General features: G+C 29.5%; 1 protein-coding gene across 1 annotated transcript in view; it reads right to left on the minus strand.

Moving 5' to 3' along the window:
- Positions 1-51: 51 nt before the first annotated feature.
- LOC127287952 (NADH dehydrogenase [ubiquinone] iron-sulfur protein 4, mitochondrial) overlaps positions 52-22,122 on the minus strand; it is a 44,783-nt gene continuing 22,712 nt past the window's right edge. Inside the window, exons 2-3 of the mRNA XM_051315112.1 lie at positions 1,938-2,279; positions 52-312 (exon numbers count right to left, since the gene is read on the minus strand). Of these exons, the coding sequence (XP_051171069.1) occupies positions 135-312; positions 1,938-2,279 (520 nt within the window). The 3' untranslated portion in view covers positions 52-134. The remainder of the gene's footprint in view (positions 313-1,937; positions 2,280-22,122) is intronic.

The following is a 22,122-nucleotide window of genomic DNA, read 5'->3' on the forward strand; positions in this document are numbered from 1 at the left end:
TTAAGATTTATGCAAAAAATTATATTTTTAAAAATCATTAATTCAACAATACATGGTATGACACGCGCAAAACTTTATTTAAATTTTTACAAGATTATACACAAATCATTCTACATTTAAGCTTTTTGTACAAATTATTTAGTAGTTACTCTAGTTCTTTTATCCCAAGAAAAATTTGTACCATATGAACGTTGCTTAGGTTGACCTTCAGGTGGTTTTTGTACAGAATATTGCCAACCCATTTTTTTACAATGTTGTATTGCTTCATCTTTCGTATCAAAATTAACTTTAATATTAGACATTGGATCTCCCCTGAAAAAGAGTATAAATAATACATTTTTTTAAAATTTAATTTGTTGTAACTAATTAAAATTATTTATTGGGAATAAAATTAAATATTTGTTAGATTTAAATTTAAAAATAAATTATTTATAAATTTAAATTCTAAATTTTTTAATTATATAAAAAAATTTGCGTGATAATTAGTGAATTAGCGTACTTTATTAAATAAAAGTTGCTTTTTATAGAAAAAATCCGTTTTAAAAAATAGCAAAATTATTCCAACTGAAAATTAATCTCAAAATAATTATTAATTAATAATAATGTTTATTAATGTTTATTACAAAACATAATTAAACATAAAAACTTTTTTGTGAAATTTGGACCGAAATTCGAAAATTTTTATTATCTTTTAAAACTTGTCTACCCGTGTGGAAAAAGCCACGATCTTGCCCTCAAGAGTTCGGGGCCCCCGGCGGGGGCCCATGAGGGCTGATCCATATGGCGAATCCATGAGGGGCACCGTAGGGGCCCGCATGGATCGCCCTCATGATCGATTAGCAAAATTTTCTAAGTCCAAAAATCAAATATTTTTTTATCACCAAAAAATTAATGTTTATAATGATTCAGAACAACGAAAAACGCGTTTTTAATAAAAATATATTTACACTTTTTTGAAAATAACACTCACACTTATGGCAAAATAGATGAGGGCCACCGTAGGGGCCCGCATGGATCGCCCTCATGATCGATTAGCAAAATTTTCTAAGTCCAAAAATCAAATATTTTTTTATCAACAAAAAATGAATGTTTCCAATGATTCAAAACAACGAAAAACGCGTTTTTAATAAAAATATATTTACACTTTTTTTGAAAATTCACCTGAGATGATTCATGATAATAATCATAAAGCATATAATTAATTATATTTTATAAATTGCATTTGATTGGAAAATATAATTTAATATCTTAACTTTAACTAAATGATGTTAAGCACTTTTCTTTGTTAGGTATTTTTGAAGTTTAAATAGCATCAAGAAGTTAGCATTCGTTTTGAAGTAGCGTGCGTAGCGTAGTTGGTAAAGCGTTAGACTCATAGTCCGTAGGTCGTAGGTTCGATTCCCCCCATGCGTTAGATTTATTTATTTCTCAGGTTTGCGTTTAATCATTAATTCTATGTATGAATTAATTGAAAAATGGAAATATCCGTTAATAGTATGCATAAATTACATATTTTTTAATTTTTTAATTAATTAATTTATTATTACTTTTAATTATATCCGACAGTTAATTAATTAGAACGTTAATTAATAAATTCAATTTGAGTAAGAATTTAATTTAAAATTGAATAATTATTAAATAAATATGTTATTTACTCATAACTTAAGCTTATTTATTATTAATTAACTTTTATTATTCATATTATTGATTAAAAAACATTATGGCAAACTTGAGGGCAAACGTGAGGGCCCATAAGGGCGCCCGTAGGGGCACCCTCATGGATCGCCCTCATCGATGAGCATGTCGTTTCCATGAGGGGCCCCTATGGATCATCCATATGCGGCCCTCATGGCATGAGGGCGATCCATAAGGGCCCCCGCTGGAGGCCCACATCACTTTTCCACACGGGTATAAGAAAATATTTTAAATAAACTTACGTTGAGGTCCATCCCATTAAATTATTTTCCCATCTTTCGCGAGTATCAAATTCAATTTGCCAAAAATTGATATTATTTGTACCAGACTGCATAGCGTTTTTAGCTGGTTGATAAATACGAACTGTCCGACCCTTTATATGTTCTTCAGGTACTCCAGAAACAATACCAACATTCTCCTCTGTAGTAATTGTAATATAACCATGTAGAGCTTCTTGCTGTTGTAATTCTTGTGGATCTTTTAAAACCATTTTAGGGTCTTTCTTCTCAGGTTCTTTTAATTTTGCATTTTCCTCAGCATTAAGAGTACATCGCAAATTACTTGTGGACAAGTGTTTGTATAATCTGTAAACAAAATATATTTCTAGTAAAATATTTAATTAGTAAAAAGTCGTTTTTTTGCTCTTTTTTGGGGTTCCGTACACCTACGGAGAACAACTTATAGAAAGTCTTCGGAGTCCGTCTGAAGTTTGGTACATATAATTATTTTCACGTCTAAATTAGATGAAAAAAATAGTGAACATGATTTGAATCGATGATCATGTTGTAAATAAGGAAAATCTAAAATTTTTATACAAAAAACTTTTTTCTCTTATTTCCATAACAGTCTCATGTTTCGTTTAACGGAGTTTAGGAAATAAATTAAGACACAAGTGATTTAATTATAAATATTTGACCAATAAAAAATATTATTTTATTCGTGGAAAAGTAAATATATTAAGTGTACAACACTTGAACCGACAATGTGTACGAAGTGCTTAACAGTAACTAACTTGTGGAAAATTAACAAGAGCTTGATTAGGGAAAAACTAAAATTTGGCAACGCTGTTTTTCAGTTCAGAAAATATGGCAACAATGTCTAAATTATTTTCAAAATTCGAAAGAATATTGGTTGCAAAAAAAGGTTTGCTAGGTACATAGATTTATTACCCTTAATCTACAGTGCGTAGTTGATGAGACCGTAAGTCATAAACGGCTTATAACCCATGCGGAGGCACATTTTTTTACCTGAATATACTTGTAAAAATGATCTTTTTCTAAACGTGCCAAAACGAAGCAGCGAGAGATATAGATAAATATAAAAAAGGCAGTTGTACATTTTGTAACGATAGGCGTATCGTAAGTATACTCGCCCGGAGAAAGAAAGTAGACGGCGTAAGTAGCAGCGACTCTCTCTTCCCCCACCTCGCGCTAACGCCTATGGCTGCTTAGCGAGAGTATACACGGAAAGAAGGTTGCACCTATAATCCCTGTGTATACACTTGAAACCATGTTGGAGCAGTATATTAGAAGGTGCACACACAAGAAATACTGGTGCAAAGTATTTCCGTGCTATGCGTAACACCTAAATTTTAGAAGCATACACGGCAAAATCCCGTGCCTAGCACTTTCTTTCTCGATGATCTACAGTTTGTTTTATCCTGTCACTTTGTACACCCAGATTATAGGTGCAACCTTTCTTTCCGTGTATACCTGGCGGCTCGCACCTTCTACCTCAGTTCGTCTTCCGAATGGCTTTGAGGTGCACCTCTGGCTAGATGAAAGCGATCTCACTCCCAGTTCCTGGCTACCTGGACTGAATTGAGGCGCTCCTCATTGAATTCAGGTAATACGAGGTATGGTACACTTGACTATGGATGCTTCCGTGTCAAGTGAACCTTACATCATCTCCTTGTTCCTCATCGACTTGGACTTTCTGTAGGTGCTCCTGCGAGAGACCGAGAAGATACCTTCACGTACCTGGAACGTTATCCTTTTGCACCGTTTTCCTAACTAAATTTGCAAACGGAAAGAAGTCGGAAAAGTCGTCAAAATTTTTTAGTCGACATTTTTTTAGTTTTACCCCCACCATATCCTAAATTAGTAAAGTGGAGGGGTTAACAGGTATTCAAGGAGCTACACCATTAGTGAACTCACAGTTTATTGTAACTTGTTACACTAAAACAACCTCATCATTTTTGTAAAGTTTTCCTTTCAAAATTTCTTTTTCTTCTCTTTTACATCATGGGTGTAAAATGGATCTATACCCTAAACAAGGCCCAACTAATTGCCGAGTTAGAGAACCACCAAATCGATTCATCGGGTACCGTCATAGAACTTCATTCAGCACCTGCAACTTTTCATCGTTTAATTGACCTTGTCGTTTTTGCGGAACTCGCATCTAGAGTATTCTCTTATCGAGATGACATAGTTATCACCTCTGAAACGTTTGAAGAACATATGCAACTATTAAAAGAAGTATTTTCTAGACTCCGTGAGGCAAAGTTGGTGCCGAATTGGGAAAAATGTTTCTTCGCAAGGACCCAACTCACTTATCCTCGGCCATCTTGTTGATCTTGATGGACTTCATCCAGACCCGGATAAAGTGGACGCCATATTAAAACTTCCCCTCCCACTAATATTAAGGAATTGCGGACATTCCTAAGTATGATATCCTGGTACAGACGTTTTGTGAAGGATATCTCTCAAGCTATTGCCCCGTTAATAAAATTGTTAAAAAATGATATAGTTTGGCAATGGAACATGGAACATCAATTATTAGCTTTCGAAAATTTAAAATGTAGGCTAGCTTAGACGGTCTTGTGTTGACTCAGAAACAACGAGAGTCAGAATTCATTAGAGCCTATGCAAACAGAACATTGAAATTTAGAGAAAAATTCCTCTTCTAAAATCCTCTGAATATTTTCTCTTAAAATACGAATATTCCATTTCACTGTAGAATATTTTTATTCTTTGTTGTAATGGAACAATGACAAAAGGAGTACTTTTGCATTTAAATGTTTAAATTTAGTATATTTGAAAAAAGGAAAAGTAAATACATGATATCGATTACATTTTTTTCCTGTTTGACATTTGCGCTTTTGTTTCTTGAAACTGTCAATTTTCGTATTTTGTCATAATAGTGTTGTGTTATAAATCAAAAGACCAAAATGGAAAAGAGACTCGAAGATTTACTAAATGATTTAAATCTGGGTGGATATATTGAATGGCAGTATAAATACAGAAAATATAACCTCTCGATGAATCTACATTTCTTACTAATTTTCTTAAATATTTTCGTCGAACTTCTTTGATATTTGCAACTGGCTATAGCATTTTTTATTATTATTGTAATTAAATCTAATGTATTGATGCTCAGCAAAAAGCAAGACATTTTTTTCAGAAATGTGTAATTAAAAACCAATATTTCATTCTTTATTCCAGGAATCTATTATAATTTACCTTTTTGAATGTAAATAATTAAATTTAATAAATATTTATTATATTATTCAAATTTAAAAAAATTATTGGTTCTCTTGACATTAATAACATTAGGAATTTTTTTTGTTGAGGTTTTGATATCAACATTTAATTCAATGTGTCAAAACTGTACTTTATTATCAATACATAACCATTATTGTCTAATAATTTATTCAAAACATTACATTACATTTAGAGGAATCCTCTAGAATGAAGATTACTTTTTTTAAGGTGTATATATGATTTAATTGATGAGAAAGGAAAAATTCATCGTCACGTACATCAGATATCAAGAATTTCATAGACAAGCAGTCTATCGTGGACGAGGGATCCCCACCATAGATCCCCCACTTCCGACTCTCTACTACGGAAGCAATTAGACAAACCGCTTTAAATACTTCCGAATTCCTGGAAATTAATAGTTACTTCCTAGTAGCAAACATGGCATTACCAAAAGAAAAAGCGCAAGCAGAGAGACGACGATTAAAAGAAATGGAAATTGACATGGCTCACCTAAATCTGGAAGACCCAGAATTAGACAATCCCTTCCAAATTGCATTTATTTCCGAGCCGCGAATATCAGAGGCGACGCCGGATCTAAATGACAACTTTATAAAAGCATTTTCGCGAAACCATACCCTTACACGTTGCGTTTACTGGAGGTCGTTCAACTTTCAGCGATACAGCTGAAGGCCAAAAACAAGATTTAAAAAATAATGCATAAAAACAGTGCGGGAAAAATAGTTCAATCAAGGTCCTCAAAACAATCAATGAAAATGAAGATAATTACGAAAAGAGAGAACAAAGTGTTAAGTGTGATTTCGGACATTAAAGAGTGAGGAGGGAAGTGATGGGCGAGGTTAGAAACAGAAAGTAGGAGCGTCTGTTTTGAGCGTACCGTTCTCCCTAGTTGTTTTACGTACGATATTTGATTAGACTTATTTAAAAACTGTATGAAAAAAAGAGAAAAACCTTCCTGGATATAGAACAGAAAAGTGAAATTTTAAAAAAAGTTAAAAGTGGCGTGGACAAAGACGATTTTTTAAATTAATTTTTCATGATTGTTTCCCTATTTTAAATGAAGCTTGGAGAAGTTTGAAAGATTCAACTTTACGAAAGGTGTGGAAACATATTCTAGGTGATTTTTGTGAGCCAGATAGCCATCAACAATCAACAGTTACCATTCAGCAGTCGTCAGTTAATTGTCAACCTAATGATGAAGAAGTTGAAGACGTTACGAACATAAGAATTCCCGAAGAAATTAGTGCCGCTCTTTCCTGCCTTTGCTCGCAACCATATTTCTTAATAGAAAATTCAGAAGTTTTCCGCGAATGGTTTGAAAATGAAGAGGACGATTGTGGCTGAAAGCCATTAACAGAAACTGAAATTGTAAAATTTATTCAAAATAATCGAGATAAACTCCTGTTGAACGCGATCCACGGTGTGCCTTAACCAGACTCAACCCAAAAGTGATCAGTAAAAATTTTGTTTTTCAGTGAAAGTATATGAAAAATAGAAACTTTTCTCACAAAAATCAAAATAATCTGTGGAACCGTTTTTAAGAACGGTCCCATTGAATATTTTCGCCATTAAAAGTACTTTTTTAAATAAAATAGCGAAAAGAAGTTTATTATTGTATTACAGTTTTTGTCGCGGATCCAGGGGACACATTTACATGCCCTCCCCCCCAAGAAACATAGTGGGGTTTTGGGGTAAAAACCTTCACCCCCGTGAAATTTTGAATTTTTTTGAGAAATCTAAGCAAACATAAAATCTTTTCTGAAATTTTTTTTCTACAATTTTCACTATCACTGATAGAGATTTTAATCTACAAAATCGTTGGTAATAGCAGTTCTTATAATGCGGCAAAAATACAGAATCTAAAATGAAAAACATAAAATTTTGTAATTTTACCATTTGAAATAATTGTGAAATCTCTGATGATTTTGACACTTTCAATGTAGGTAAAAATAGTACCAACTTTTAATGTAGCAAAATAACTAATGACTGAGAAATTACAGCAGATGGGAAAATTCTCATTGCCTAACGTAAACTTACCATGTTTAAAATAACAATTATCAGGAAGGTGGAAATTTTCTTTTTACCAAATCAAGGAATGTTGACGTTTTTCATATGGTACAATCATTTGATTAACCCATATCAGACAGCTGTTCGATTAGTCGAACACTATAATTCCAGACGCACTAACAAATGTAAGTAGCATAATTATTGTAATTGTTTATTAATTTTGGTTCTTTAAAAATTTGAAAGTAAACTACTTGTCGATGTTAAAAATGAAGTTGCATAATAACACAGGCACACAAAAAAAGTCAGGTCATTTCTATGTTTTTGGGGTCGCTGAAAACGAATATAACCATGAAAATTTTTTTTGCCTACCCATTTTCTCGCAACTACCCCCTTGCACCTACTCACGGGGGTTGGAGTTTCAAATTAAAAAAAAATCGAGTAGGGTGTCTATTTCAATGTTTTTTGGGTCGCTTAATCCGAAAAACACCACTAAAAACAAATCCTTCCTTCCCTTAACCCCGTACAACCCTCTGGGAGGGGGTTAAAATTTTAAATTTCACAAAAAGTCAAGTTCGGTTTCTAATCCTACGTTTTTTGGGCCGCTGAAATCGAAGAACGTCACCAATAACAAGTCCTTTCCTCCCTTAACCCCCTACAACCCCCTGAGAAGTGGTTGGAATTTCAATTTTAACAAAAAATAGTGGCAAATTAAAAAGACTTCTAAAATTGCTACAAAATTTTTTTTTTAATTTTCATTCACATTTTGACTTTTAAAAAAATTGTTTAATTTTTATTATTGAAACATTATCAAACTTTTGCATTTGGGTCAGGGTAAAACAAAAAAAAGTTGGGACAATCTTGATTATTCTAAATTTGAAAAAGTTCAAAATTTAATTATTCAAAGTTTTGATTATTTAAAAATGTAGTTATTTTAAATTTAAATCATTTAATAATTTAACGACTAAATTTTAATCGATTTTAATTTTTTTTATACGAATTAACTTTCTAAATTTGTTTATAAACAAAAATTTGAAAATATTTCTTTTCAAAATTACATAACAGACATTCAATTATAGTTTGACTAAAGTCGTCGCTGGTTTTTTTAAAATAAAAGGCAACGACTTTAGTCCAAATATAATGGAATATCTCATAATTTATAATGTTAATATATTTATAGGAAGAACATCAAGTTGAAAAGACGCAAAAAGACTTCGAAAAGTGGCATGAACACAGAAATGTTGAAATTCTGCCGTATTTGATGTGCGTTGGAAAATTGGATAATCCCCAATTTTTTATTGTTTTGAATAAACAATAATACGTTTACGTAGATCCAGTGTTAGCAGTAGAGGACTGTTACAAGTGCTTAACTGCCATATAAAGGTGGCCTGTACCTTTCAGTTTTGTATAGACTTTCTTTCATAGAGCCGTTTATGGCTTTGAATTTAAAAAGGCGAGTCATTTTGTTACAGTATTCATTGACGAATTAAAAAAACCGAAGATAGTACCGAAGAAAAAATCATTTAAGGGAACTGTAAATGTTTCAGGATTATTTGCTATAAGTATAAAATTTCTTTTTTTTCTTTTTAAAATGAATTACTTCGGAATCATAAACCAAATATTAGGTTTTATTTTAGTACTGTATGGCGATCCAAATCTGCCTAGGAACATTGTTCAAAATGTAGTAATCTTTGTAAAAGATTTTATTAAAAAAACTTTCTTATCATCTTTAAAAAATGATATTTTAAATATTTTGCAAAATGAGAATATTACGACTCAATCCCTTTACAAAATAAATTAATGTTTTGACAATTACGGTCGTTTTTTCGATTCTCTTGATACCGAAAATAAGCGTTTTTCAGTTTAAAAAAAGAGGTCTTCTTAATGTTGAGAAATTTCCAATTGGAAACAAATTTGAAAATACAATAGTCGATAATAAATCAGTGTTCGTTCCGGTTTCAATGTTCGGTTATCAAATTCCGTTTCGCGAAAGCTTACGACTTTTTTTTTAGAGATTCCAGGAATGTTTATGGGAATATTAGATTATATGAAAAAAATCTCTCAGGAAACAAATATCATTGCAAATATTATACAAGCTTCATTATGGAAAACAATTTACCAACCGCAATTCGTGTATGATCTAATAATGATAATAATGATAATAATGATAATAATGATCTAATAAATTTGGTATCATTTATGCTTCAATCGCTTGTTTACCACCTCGCATAGCTTCTCGTTTAACTAGCATTCTTTTTTCAACAATTTTTTATTCCGAGGATAAAAAGAAAAGTGACAATGAAACAGTTTTTAAATTTCTTATCGACGAATTAAATTATTTACGAGAAACTGGCATTCTTATTAAAATTGGTAATCTAACTAAATGAGTAAGATTCCAGTTGATTTTGATTTTAGGCGACAACTTGGGCTTAAATGGAATTTGCGGTTTTGTGGAATCATTTAAATCCAAATTTTGTTGTTAAATTTGCAAAACTTCGAGCGATGATTACGAAAAATTTGTAAATCACAAGTGTAATTTGAAAAACGCAAAAAATTATGATGAAGACGTTCAGCTAAAAGATGATTTAAAAACGGGCGTAAAAGAATCATGTTTATTTAATAATGTGAAAGGTTTTCATATTACACAGAATTTAACTGTTTGAAATGGTATTTCAATAGTCAAAAATTTTATTACAAAATAATTATAAATTATTTAAAAATTATAAATGAATAAATATTAAAAATTAAATTATACAAAGTAATGAAATTAAAACTAGATAAATAATAGAAAGAGAAGGTAGATATAAATGCGAATTAAGAGAATTATTAATTTAATTTAAATTTAAAGTTTTTTTTACAAATAAGAATTTTTATAGATTATTATTTAAGGAATAAATTTATTTTATATTTCTTTTTTTTTATTATTTGGAAAGTAAAATAATATTTAAAGAAACGCGTTTTTAACTAGCATAATTAATATATAAAAGTTATTAAAATAGTTACAACGGTACTTCACTAATTTTGGCATTTAAAAAGTATTAGGCTTTTATATTTTTTACAATTTTTGTTTGTTATTATTTAAAAAAGTACAAAAGTGTAATAAATAATAATTTACAAATAAATAAATAATAGTTTTTCTTTAATTTCCTAATTATTATTAATTTATTAAACTGAAAGAAATTCAGAAAATATTAGACAAAATAAAATTCAATTGTCACTGAAATATAATATTTAATTATAAACAAATATATTATTATCAGTCATTTTGTTTAATTTATTAAATTATTTTAAATGATGTTGATTTTTTATTTTAATAATGGTTGTTTATAGTTGTTAATGTTATTGAATTAATTATTTATTATTAAATTATTGTTTAATAATATTAATAATAATATTATTATTGTTTAATTATTGTTATTAAAATATTATTTAAATTAAATTAATTAAAATTAATTATATTAAATTTTATTAAATTATATTATATATTATATTATATTAATAATAATATTAATATTATTATTATTATTATTATTATTATTATTATTAATAAATTAATTAAAATTAGTATTTTCATTTAAATGTTTATTTATTTTAGATTAATAATAAATAATTAAATTACTTAACTTAATGTAATGTTATTTGTAGAAATGCAAGTACGGACTTTTTCCATCAGGAAAGTTGGTCCTTTATCGCCAGAAATACTTGAGGCAAAGAGTCCGTACTTGCTCTTACGGCCCATGGCATCAGTATTTCTAGTCAAGTCAGACCACATTTACTGGCAGTACTTGCCCTTGCGGACTCTGCTTCCAGTAAAGTTCGTAAATACGTCATCATTTTCGAGCAGTAATAGCACTTACCGACTATTTTTGCTTGCAAGTCAGGGGCTTTCTAACGATCTCTACGAACATCATTGATTGTCCAAGAGTGGTTAAAAAGATAAATCGTAATTCTTGTTTAATATTCTTATATGCCATGTGCATTGCAATAGGCGATCCACATGACAATTTGAAAGATTAAACTATAGAGATGACCCTGACAAGCCCAAGAAATAGCTAGAATAGGATATAATTAATTTATTTAAATTAATTATCTAGTAGGGTTTTTCAGCGATAAATCTATTGAAATTTAATGTAAACATTATAGTTTAACAATATTTTGTTGAACTATGATAAGTCATTGAGGTTTAATTTTTTTATACCGAGAATTGAAAATTTAGAAATAGAGTTAGGAGAAACTAACCCTTAAAGTTTTGTTAGGTAAAGTTTTATAATACTGTTAAAATAATTTATTTTATATTTTTTTTGTAGATTTCATAAACTACATAAACAAATTGCAAATCGTTTTTTAATTGTGAGATTATCACCAAATCAAGGTGTGTTTGTATTTATTTTTATTTATTTATAATTACTAAGTTAAAAATAAGTTTTATTCTATTCAGAATTGAGAGAATTAATGAGGAAAGACTCACAATCGTTTATATAAACAAAGAAAAACTATATTGTCAGATAGATTGCTCATTTACATTACTCAAATAAAAATAATTAATTCTTTTATTTATTATTATTTTCTTAGCATCAAATTCTTTGAAACGATAAACAATCAATTGTTTAAACAAGTAAAAGAATTTTGAAAAGTTAATAACAAAAGCTAAAAAACTAAATAATTATTGGAAAGATTCCTCTAATTTAGTTTGAAAAAGCGACAAATAATTTAAAATAAAAGAGAAGAATATTGATATATATAAGTATAATATAGAATTTGGAAAAGCAAAAAAAAAGATAAATACTAACGTATTTTCATTCATAAATTTTACTACACGTTTACAATCTTATCTGATGATATAGTTAGCACGTGTCTCATTATATTGAATAATAGAAATTAAGAATATAAAGTCCCTTTAAATTTTGACAATACTATTGTTTCTTTTGTATTAAAGATAATAGAATGTGGGTGATACTTCCCTAAACATTTATGTTTACAATCTATCGGCCACATGTTTGAACTCGTTTGCTTCTCAGAATCGATGTGTCACATAAATTTAATTAAATAAGAATAAGAAATTACATAATATATTAATAATCCCCGGACTGAGAGCTTATGAATGCTTCATGTTGATATTATGCATGATTTGTTGGAGGGAGTTTGTATGTATGTTCTCAGAGCAATATTATTTGAATTCATTTTTAAGAATGAATATTTTACCTTACAAACCCTCAATAATAGAATAAAAAAATTTGATTTTAGCCCTGAAAATACAAATAAACCTCCGCTCATTAAAGTAAAACAAGGGAAAGAAAAACTAAACATGAAGTTTTCTGCAGCGGAAATGCTGTGTCTTGTTCGATATTTAGGTCTAATTATTGGTGATCTCGTTCCCGAAAATGACAAAAATTGGAATCTTTACAAAAATTTACGCCGTATTGTCAATATAGTTTTGTCAGAACGAATAGTAGAATCGGACGCGAAAGATTTAGATCAGCTTGTGAAGAATTTAAATTCTTCCTACTTTAAACTTTGCGGAAAATTGAAACCGAAATTTCATTTCTTAACGTATTACTGTCAAGTTTTGTTAAGTAACGGCCCTTTGGTAAAGTTTTGGAGCATGCGTTTCGAATCGTTCCATCGCACAATAAAGTCCATTGCAGAATCAACTGCTAGTATAGTGAACCTAATAAAAACAGTTGCCATCAAACAAGCTTTAAAGTTATGCGAAATGATTCATTTATTAACATTTGAAGACACCAAAAAATTCGGCTCTGTGGATAAAAAAAATAGGTCTTTTTTTGACGACAAAGAAAAAAATGAAAAATGCGAATGCTTTGAAGAAAATGAAATTGACGGTATTTCATATCAAGTAGGATCTTTTCTAGTTGTCAACATTGAAAAAAGCGAAAAAGAATTAAGCGAAATTGCAAATATAATTTGTTTAGACAATGAAATTTATTTTTATTTTAAAATTTTTGAAGAAATCACTTACGACGATCACGTTCAAGCATATCTTGTAAATAACTATAGTACCGAAAGTAAGTTGATTAGTTATGTGGATTTATCTTTTCTAGATTTAGTTCGATCAATTGTTAAAAATGATCTTTACTTTATTGTGACTAAATATCGCTTATAGTTTGTACTAATAGCTTACTGTCAGAGTTTAAATAAACATTTCTGTAATAATTACTTGTTAAGTATAATATAAGAATGTCAAAAGTATTTATTACACGGATAAAAAATAAAATTTATAAACATTAATTAATTATTTAATTAATATCTCGAAACTTAATAATAATTTGTGGGTGAAGTACTCACCCATAGTACTAAATTTTGTGCAAATTTCAGCCCGATCAGAAAACCTTCAATTTTAAAGTTGGATCACTTCAGGAATTTTGCCTCATATATATGGGGGATCTCGGGTGAAGTGATCAAAGTAAAAAAAATTTTTGTCTCAATTTCGCTCAAACTGGAGTAATTTGTACTTCTATTGGGTGGTAATTTATCGTAAAAAAATTTTTCAATTTGGACCAATATTTACTCGGGGGGAGGGGGTTGAAGTTTATGGGTAGCGTTTTCTTTAATAATTTTTTTTTCTTGAGTATCAAAAAAAAAATTTTTTATCAACATCAGTTTCGATAGCTTTTTTAATGCTCTTTCGATTGAGGACATGCATTTTTGAAAAAAAAAATTTTTGAACCAAAAAAAATTAATTTAAAAATTTTTTTTGACTTTTTCGGGGTAAAAGGTACGATTTTTTTTTTTTTTTTTTTTTAAAGGAAAGCGGAGATTTTTTCCTGTAGGGACATGTAGTTGAAAAAATGGGACAAGAAAGATTAAACCTTGAAAATTAACATTTTTTATTCACTTTAGCGCTGCGCTGCGATCTACCACGTGACACATTAGTAGTATGGTATTTGGAGAGAAACATTAATGCTCTCTGCATTTTACAGGGTTGAAACTGTTATTGAGTAAATACCTGTATTTCATCAACGTTTAAATTTGGATAATAATAATTGAATAATAATTATATAAAGTGGAATATTGGAAATTATAAAATCGGTTCAAAAATAAATGTAGCATACTAATAAGAGTTTACTTTATTATAGTAATCAGTCTTATCAAATAAATACTCATTTATATCAATTTATCATTCATTTGGTTATTAATTTATCCATTTATTCGAATATTTGACTGCAATGAGTCTTTATTTGACTAAGAAATAATATAAAATGAATATTTTTTTCATTAAAGTTTTCTTCATAATTCATTACTTACATTATTATTGATGGAGACGACTGCTTTTCCCCGAAAGGACAAAATGTCGAAAGGACAAAACGTCGAATGGACAAAATATCGAAAAGCCAAACTGTCGAAAGGTCAAAATGTCGAAAAGTCAAGACGTAGCATAGTCAAAACGTCGAAAGGTCAAAATGTCAAAAAGTCAAGAAGTCGCATAGTCAAAACGTCGAATAGTCAAAACGTCGAAAGGTCAAAATGTCGAAAAGCCAAGACGTCGAACGGACAATATGTCAAATAGCCAAAACATCGAACGGACAAAATATCGAATCGCCAAGACGTCGAACGGACAAAATGTCGAATAGCCAAAACGTCGAATAGCCAAAATGTCGAAAAGCCAAGACGTCGAAAAGTCAAAACTGCGAATGGACTAAATGTCGAAAAGTCAAGACGTCAAATGGTCAAAATGTCGAATGGACAAAATATCGAATCGCCAAGACGTCGAATGGACAAAATGTCGAAAAGTCAAGACGTCGCATAGTCAAAACGTCGAAAGGTCAAAATGTCGAAAAGCCAAACTGTCGAATGGACAAAATGTCGAAAAGTCAAGACGTCGCATAGTCAAAACGTCGAATAGTCAAAACGTCGAAAGGTCAAAATGTCGAAAAGCCAAGACATCTAACGGACAAAATGTCGAAAAGCCAAAACGTCGAACGGACAAAATGTCAAATAGGCAAAACATCGAACGGACAAAATATCGAATCGCCAAGACGTCGAATGGACAAAATGTCGAATAGCCAAAACGTCGAAAAGCCAAGACGTCGAAGAGTCAAAACTGCGAATGGACCAAATGTCGAAAAGTCAAGACGTCAAATGGTCAAACTGTCGAATGGACAAAATATCGAGACGTTATTTTGCTCTGAGTTTCCCTTCTATATAATGCACACTAGTTTGTGTTGCGTTTAACACTCGATAGATATCGCTAGTTGTATTGTTTTTAATGTTTTTTTTACATTTTTTTATAATAATAATAATAATAGTAGTAGTAGTAAAGTAATTATTATAGTATAATAATAATAATAATAATAATAATAATAATAATAATACAAACTTTTAATTTTAAGCAGTTAAACTAGTGTGCATTATATAGAAGGAACACTCAGAGCAAAATAACGTCTCGATATTTTGTCCATTCGACATTTTGACCATTTGACTTCTTGACTTTTCGACATTTAGTCCATTCGCAGTTTTGACTTTTCGACGTCTTGGCTTTTCGACATTTTGGCGATTCGATATTTTGTCCGTTCGATGTTTTGGCTATTTGACATATTGTCCGTTCGACGTCTTGGCTTTTCGACATTTTGACCTTTCGACGTTTTGACTATTCGACGTTTTGACTATGCGACGTCTTGACTTTTCGACATTTTGTCCATTCGACAGTTTGGCTTTTCGATATTTTGTCCATTCGACGTTTTGTCCTTTCGACATTTTGTCCTTTCGGGGAAAAGCAGTCGTCTCCATCAATAATAATGTAAGTAATGAATTATGAAGAAAACTTTAATGAAAAAAATATTCATTTTATATTATTTCTTAGTCAAATAAAGACTCATTGCAGTCAAATATTCGAATAAATGGATAAATTAATAACCAAATGAATGATAAATTGATATAAATGAGTATTTATTTGATAAGACTGATTACTATAATAAAGTAAACTCTTATTAGTATGCTACATTTATTTTTGAACCGATTTTATAATTTCCAAGATTCCACTTTATATAATTATTATTCAATTATTATTATCCAAATTTAAACGTTGATGAAATACAGGTATTTACTCAATAACAGTTTCAACCCTGTAAAATGCAGAGAGCATTAATGTTTCTCTCCAAATACCATACTACTAATGTGTCACGTGGTAGATCGCAGCGCAGCGCTAAAGTGAATAAAAAATGTTAATTTTCAAGGTTTAATCTTTCTTGTCCCATTTTTTCAACTACATGTCCCTACAGGAAAAAATCTCCGCTTTCCTTTAAAAAAAAAAAAAAAAAAAAAAATCGTACCTTTTACCCCGAAAAAGTCAAAAAAAATTTTTAAATTAATTTTTTTTGGTTCAAAAATTTTTTTTTTCAAAAATGCATGTCCTCAATCGAAAGAGCATTAAAAAAGCTATCGAAACTGATGTTGATAAAAATTTTTTTTTTTGATACTCAAGAAAAAAAAATTATTAAAGAAAACGCTACCCATAAACTTCAACCCCCTCCCCCCGAGTAAATATTGGTCCAAATTGAAAAATTTTTTTACGATAAATTACCACCCAATAGAAGTACAAATTACTCCAGTTTGAGCGAAATTGAGACAAAAATTTTTTTTACTTTGATCACTTCACCCGAGATCCCCCATATATATATATATATATATATTATTACTAAATAATAATTTAATATATTTTTTATTATTAGAATTGTATATTTATTTAAAGGTATAAGTTTTATTTTTGAATTTTACCGCGTCTATTCAACAACGATAGTAATGCCTCTAGCGGGATAAAAGGCGAACTGTACGTAAATAAAGGGACGTCCGCTTCACCATCTATTTTTTTTGCATAACCGTCAGAAATAGCTGCAAACAATCTTCATTATATTAGTTTTGCTTTTGTAAATTGTTTTTAATAGTGCATTCTTTGATACGAAAATTGAAAAAATGTCGCGTGGGCGTCCGCCTGCTGTTGATAAAAAATTGATTGTTAAATGTATATTAAAATATCAAGAACAAATTGTCTGTAAAGGTGAAGAAAGTTCTATAGTAAAGGAAATGAACCCTGTTTGGCAATCTATTAGTGAAGATCAGGAATATAAAATTCAACCAGGGACACTTTATTCATATACAGTTAATAATCGCTTTAATTTGAAAACAATGAGGAAATGAGGAAATTCTTGACAATTCTGTTACATCTTTGAAAATATCTCTTACGAGCAATAATGATTCCAGTTCAACTGGTTCAGATATTGAAAATGAAAAGAGAAATAACTTTGTTTTCATACTAACATTTGGAAAGGCCGAATTTGATGAATTGATTGTTGAAACAGCAAGGAATTATAAAGACAAAAAAGGAAGACAGCGAATGCGTTTTATAAATGTTTTAAAACCTCAAAAATGGACAGAAATAATGTCAAAAGAAATATACAATGATTATCGTCTAAACCACGGATACCATTTCAAAAATAATTATATTAATAAAGACAAACAATCAGGATGCTTTAGAGGTAAAGTCAAATGATAAAATAATTAATATCTAATAATTTATATATATTTTTCCGTGTATTTTTCTGTTAAATCTGCAATTTTGTTTTTTCTTCAAAAGAACAATATTTTTGTCCGTTTCAGTATTACTTACTTGTGGAATATTAACAAGAGCTTGTTTAGAGAAAAACTAAAATTTGGCAACGCTGTTTTTCAGTTTAGAAAATATTGCAACAATGTCTAAATTATTTTCAAAATTCGAAAGAATATTGGTTGCGAAAAAAGGTTTGCTAGGTACATAGGTTTATTACCCTTAATCTACAGTGCGTAGTTGATGAGACCGTAAGTCATAAACGGCTTATAACCCATGCGGAGGCACATTTTTTTACCTGAATATTTTTGTAAAAATGATCTTTTTCTAAACGTGCCAAAACGAATGAGCGAGAGATTTAGATAAATATAAAAAAGGCAGTTGTACATTTATAACTCTATTTTAGTGTAAAAAAGTTTTTAAGACATACGCAGTAACACGGTATCTGCTACTAATTTTTCTTTAATAAATGTTTTTGAGAATATAATAAATGTTTTGTACTTATTAATTGAATTCATTTATTTATTTATTAAAAAACCTCTCTACTAATAATTAAATTGACATATAAAAATAATTAATGAATTTAGAAACATAACGTGCTTCCTGGGTAGACATTTATTCTTTCCTGTATGAGTTCTTATGTGTGTTCGCATGTGAGTTTTCATTTCATCTAGTCTTACGGAACAAAAATAAGAAATAAGATATTACGTACGAATGTACATGCGTTCGCTGTTCCAATTTCTTGATACCTCACGTAGTAAGTGGTGCATGTGTCTGTATGTACGAAATTCGAACTAAGAACTTACATGAGTTTTTAGTGTTATAAATTCCAGCAAGTTAACGGTGTTAACTTGAACTCTGATGACATTTAAAACTTCAGGAAATTAACAAGAACTTATCACCGTTTATGTGACTTTAAATTAACAGCTAAAACAGCAATAGTAAGTAGAGCGCTTTTTTGTGCTTGTTTTTATTAATTGTTTTTCGTACTTTAACCAGTATATAGTAAAACATTCTAATTTTAAAACACAGAGATAAGCATAGGTACTACGTTCTAAATTAGAAATCGCCTTACTAAAGAACAATCACAAAATTTTTAAGGTCACTTGGAATTCGTTGATGCACTTTTCTTCGATAGGTCGACCTGTTTAGATCAAATAGGTCATAATCAATTCGACCTAAAAGGTCTTTATTAAGTCTAGTCTGGGTCAAATCATTTTTTATAAAGAAAGATCAAGTTTTTATGCAAGGAATCGTTAGGACAAGAATTTTTATGTAAAAAACACTAATGTCCTGTTTTTAGGTCAAATAGGTCATATTTAATTAGTTAAATGTTTACTATTATGTGATATAGTGATGTAGAACTAGGAATGCATTACTTGCACTAATGCACCATTAGCTAAATGTTCACTATTATTCGAACTAGATATACTCCCTGCTAAAAATAAAATCACAAAACGTCAAAAAATTAGTCAGGATCTCTGATGTTTTGAGACTGTTTTTGTTACGATTGCAGTCACAGAACACCACAATAAGTGAGGTTTAGTCAAAGAATCGTCAATAGTAGTCAGATTTTTTATGAGGGTCAGAGACCCTTTTTTTTGCCATACCATAAATCATTAAACCCTGTGACTATTTGTGATGTTAAATGACATTTCTTTCTATAAAATAGTTTTGAAGATTCCTGACTTACTTCTCATGAATTCTGACTACAAATATTTAAAAATTAAAAAAAATCAATATTTTATCATTAAAAAAATAAATTATCGTACAACATTTTTTTATCTTTACGTTACACATTCTTAATTATTATTTTTACAATTTATTATATTTATTTACTCCTATCGAAGAAAATCTCGCAAACGCAGGGAATCGAACTCACAACCTAACGAACGCAAACCGAATACCTAACCCCTGAGCTAAACTAACCTAACTGAGATCTTAAAAATAGAATACGGTTTTATGAAAATAGAAGATCTTATTACTTTTTTTCAATTTTATCAACATATTTTGTTGATAATTATTATTATTATTTTAAAAAAATTTTATAATTTTTAAAAATTAACAAGTAAAGTTAAAATAGGTATATTGTTATATTGATCAAAAAACATTTTTAGTCCAATTATCATATATTAATGTATTCAATTAATAAAATTTGCTTCAGCAAATATTTAATTAAACAAAAAATTCGTATGTAAATATTATTTGAATTCGAACTTAAAAGAATATGTGTAATATACAAATAAAATAGTCTAGAATAATAAGATACTGTCGGATTGTCTCAAGTAAACTCTGAGCGAATTTTATCAGGTTTTTCGCTCACGTTTTAGCACATTCATTACTATTATAATTAATTATAATGATAAGAATTAATTAATATGCATATATTAATTACTATATTATTAAAATTCAATTTAACATAATTCTCCCACAAATCAACTAAATAATTACTAATTTTAATTTCTCTTTTTAGCATACTGCACTATAAATAGATGTAATATTTGGTTCAAATCAAATTTATATTTAGTGAAAACTGGATCAAATTCGCTCAGAGATTGATTGAGCGATCAATTCATATATTCTATTTTACAAGAGACCAGAATGTTTTTGCTCATCTAGTTGTAAAAAAATAAACTTTTATGTGAAATAGCCAGCGATTTCTAATTTTTTTCAAATATATATATATATATATATAGAGTTAACACAATGGTAAGAATAGGTTTTCAACATATGTTGCTTTCTTATAACTAAATGTAAGGAAACTAGCTTACTGTAAAATAATAAATACAAATTTGAAGTAGGGACTTTAAAAGTATAGTCGTAGTCATTGACGCCTTCCCTTTTCTGTCCTTGTCTTACAAACGTGATTCCATATATATTATATGTACGTTAGAAAAGGACAAAAAGAAAAGTATAGGCCAGAAGGATCTTTTATGGTTTTATGGCTTTTCATTGCAAAATTAAAAATTGTTGCATTTGAAAAAAATGATTTTTAAATATTATATTCGTAATGTACATGTCAATACAATTACAACGATATAAAATTTTTTGCAAATATTTTTAAATTATTGAGAATTAATTTTAATTAATGGAGTATTTATTGTATAATCATTATGTAATTTTAGAGTTTTTACATAATGTTTTATATCATTGGAATCGTTAAAATCTATAAATTACAAATATAACATTTAAAAAAATATTTATTTAAATTTAAATAATTTTTTATTTTGCATTAAAAAGTCATAAAACCTGATGGACACTCGAAAGGACCCTTCTATTGGAAAAAGGGAATATATAATATAATAGAGTTATATGGTGGGTTTGAGTGGCCTTGGTACCTCTCTTGGAACCCTTTTTACAAAAAAAATGAAACGTAGTGAGAAATAGTCACTTTTTAGAAAACGTCAGGCCCATAAAAACTATTTAAGTCAGAATTAGTCAGCAGCATCACAAAACATCAAAATAGTCTCAAAACGTCAGGATTTCTGACGTTTTGAGACTGATTTCTGATTTTATTTTTAGCAGGGCTACTAGATCATTAGCATTAGCAGCGTTAGCTAAATATTTTAAATTCTTTAATATTAAGTTTTGAAAGATTTGTTTAAAAATCCTAATCATGTCAGACTATTTACCAAGTGAAATTGTTGACATGATTATGAAACTACGTGAAGTTGGAAATAATTATTCCATGGCCTAACGCCTTTATGCTGAAAGATTTCCTAGAAGACGTCATCCTACACGAATAACAATAAAGAGCACTTGTCAACGAGCTAGACAAGGAAATATGAGAAGATATGGGTCAAAAAAAGGTCCATCAGAAGAAATATCCACTGCCGTTTTGAGTACCGTGGTTGTCAATCCGCATATTTCAACGTGTCAAATTGAAAGACAGCATGGTATACCAAAATCAACAGTATATCGGATTTTGAAATTAAACAATTTTCTTCTGTACCATGTACATTTGATGCAACAATTAGAACCTGTGGACTATCCTCGCCGATTAAACTTCTGTTATTGGATGCAACGACAAATTCAAGAAAATCCGAGATTTTTAGAATATGTACTATATTTAGTGATGAGGCAACATTTAATAACTGAGGAGACGTTAATAGACATAATTGTCACTACTACTCTCATGTCAATCCACATTGGAAAAAACATCAAGAGTTGCAGAGATAATGGTCTATTAATGTCTGGTCGGGAATTGTAGGAGATTTATTTTAAGATTTATTATCAAAAGTATATAAAGATTTTCGAAAATGAATTGCCCAGATTATTTGAAAACGTTCCTCTAAATATTTGTTTAAGAATATGGCTAGAACAGGATGGAGCACCTCCTCATCGTGCTAGGATTGTGACAGTCTA

This window comes from Leptopilina boulardi, unplaced genomic scaffold (assembly GCF_019393585.1).
Source record: "Leptopilina boulardi isolate dan_hultmark-lab unplaced genomic scaffold, ZJU_Lbou_2.1 LbouV2_377, whole genome shotgun sequence".
Lineage (NCBI taxonomy): Eukaryota > Metazoa > Arthropoda > Insecta > Hymenoptera > Figitidae > Leptopilina > Leptopilina boulardi.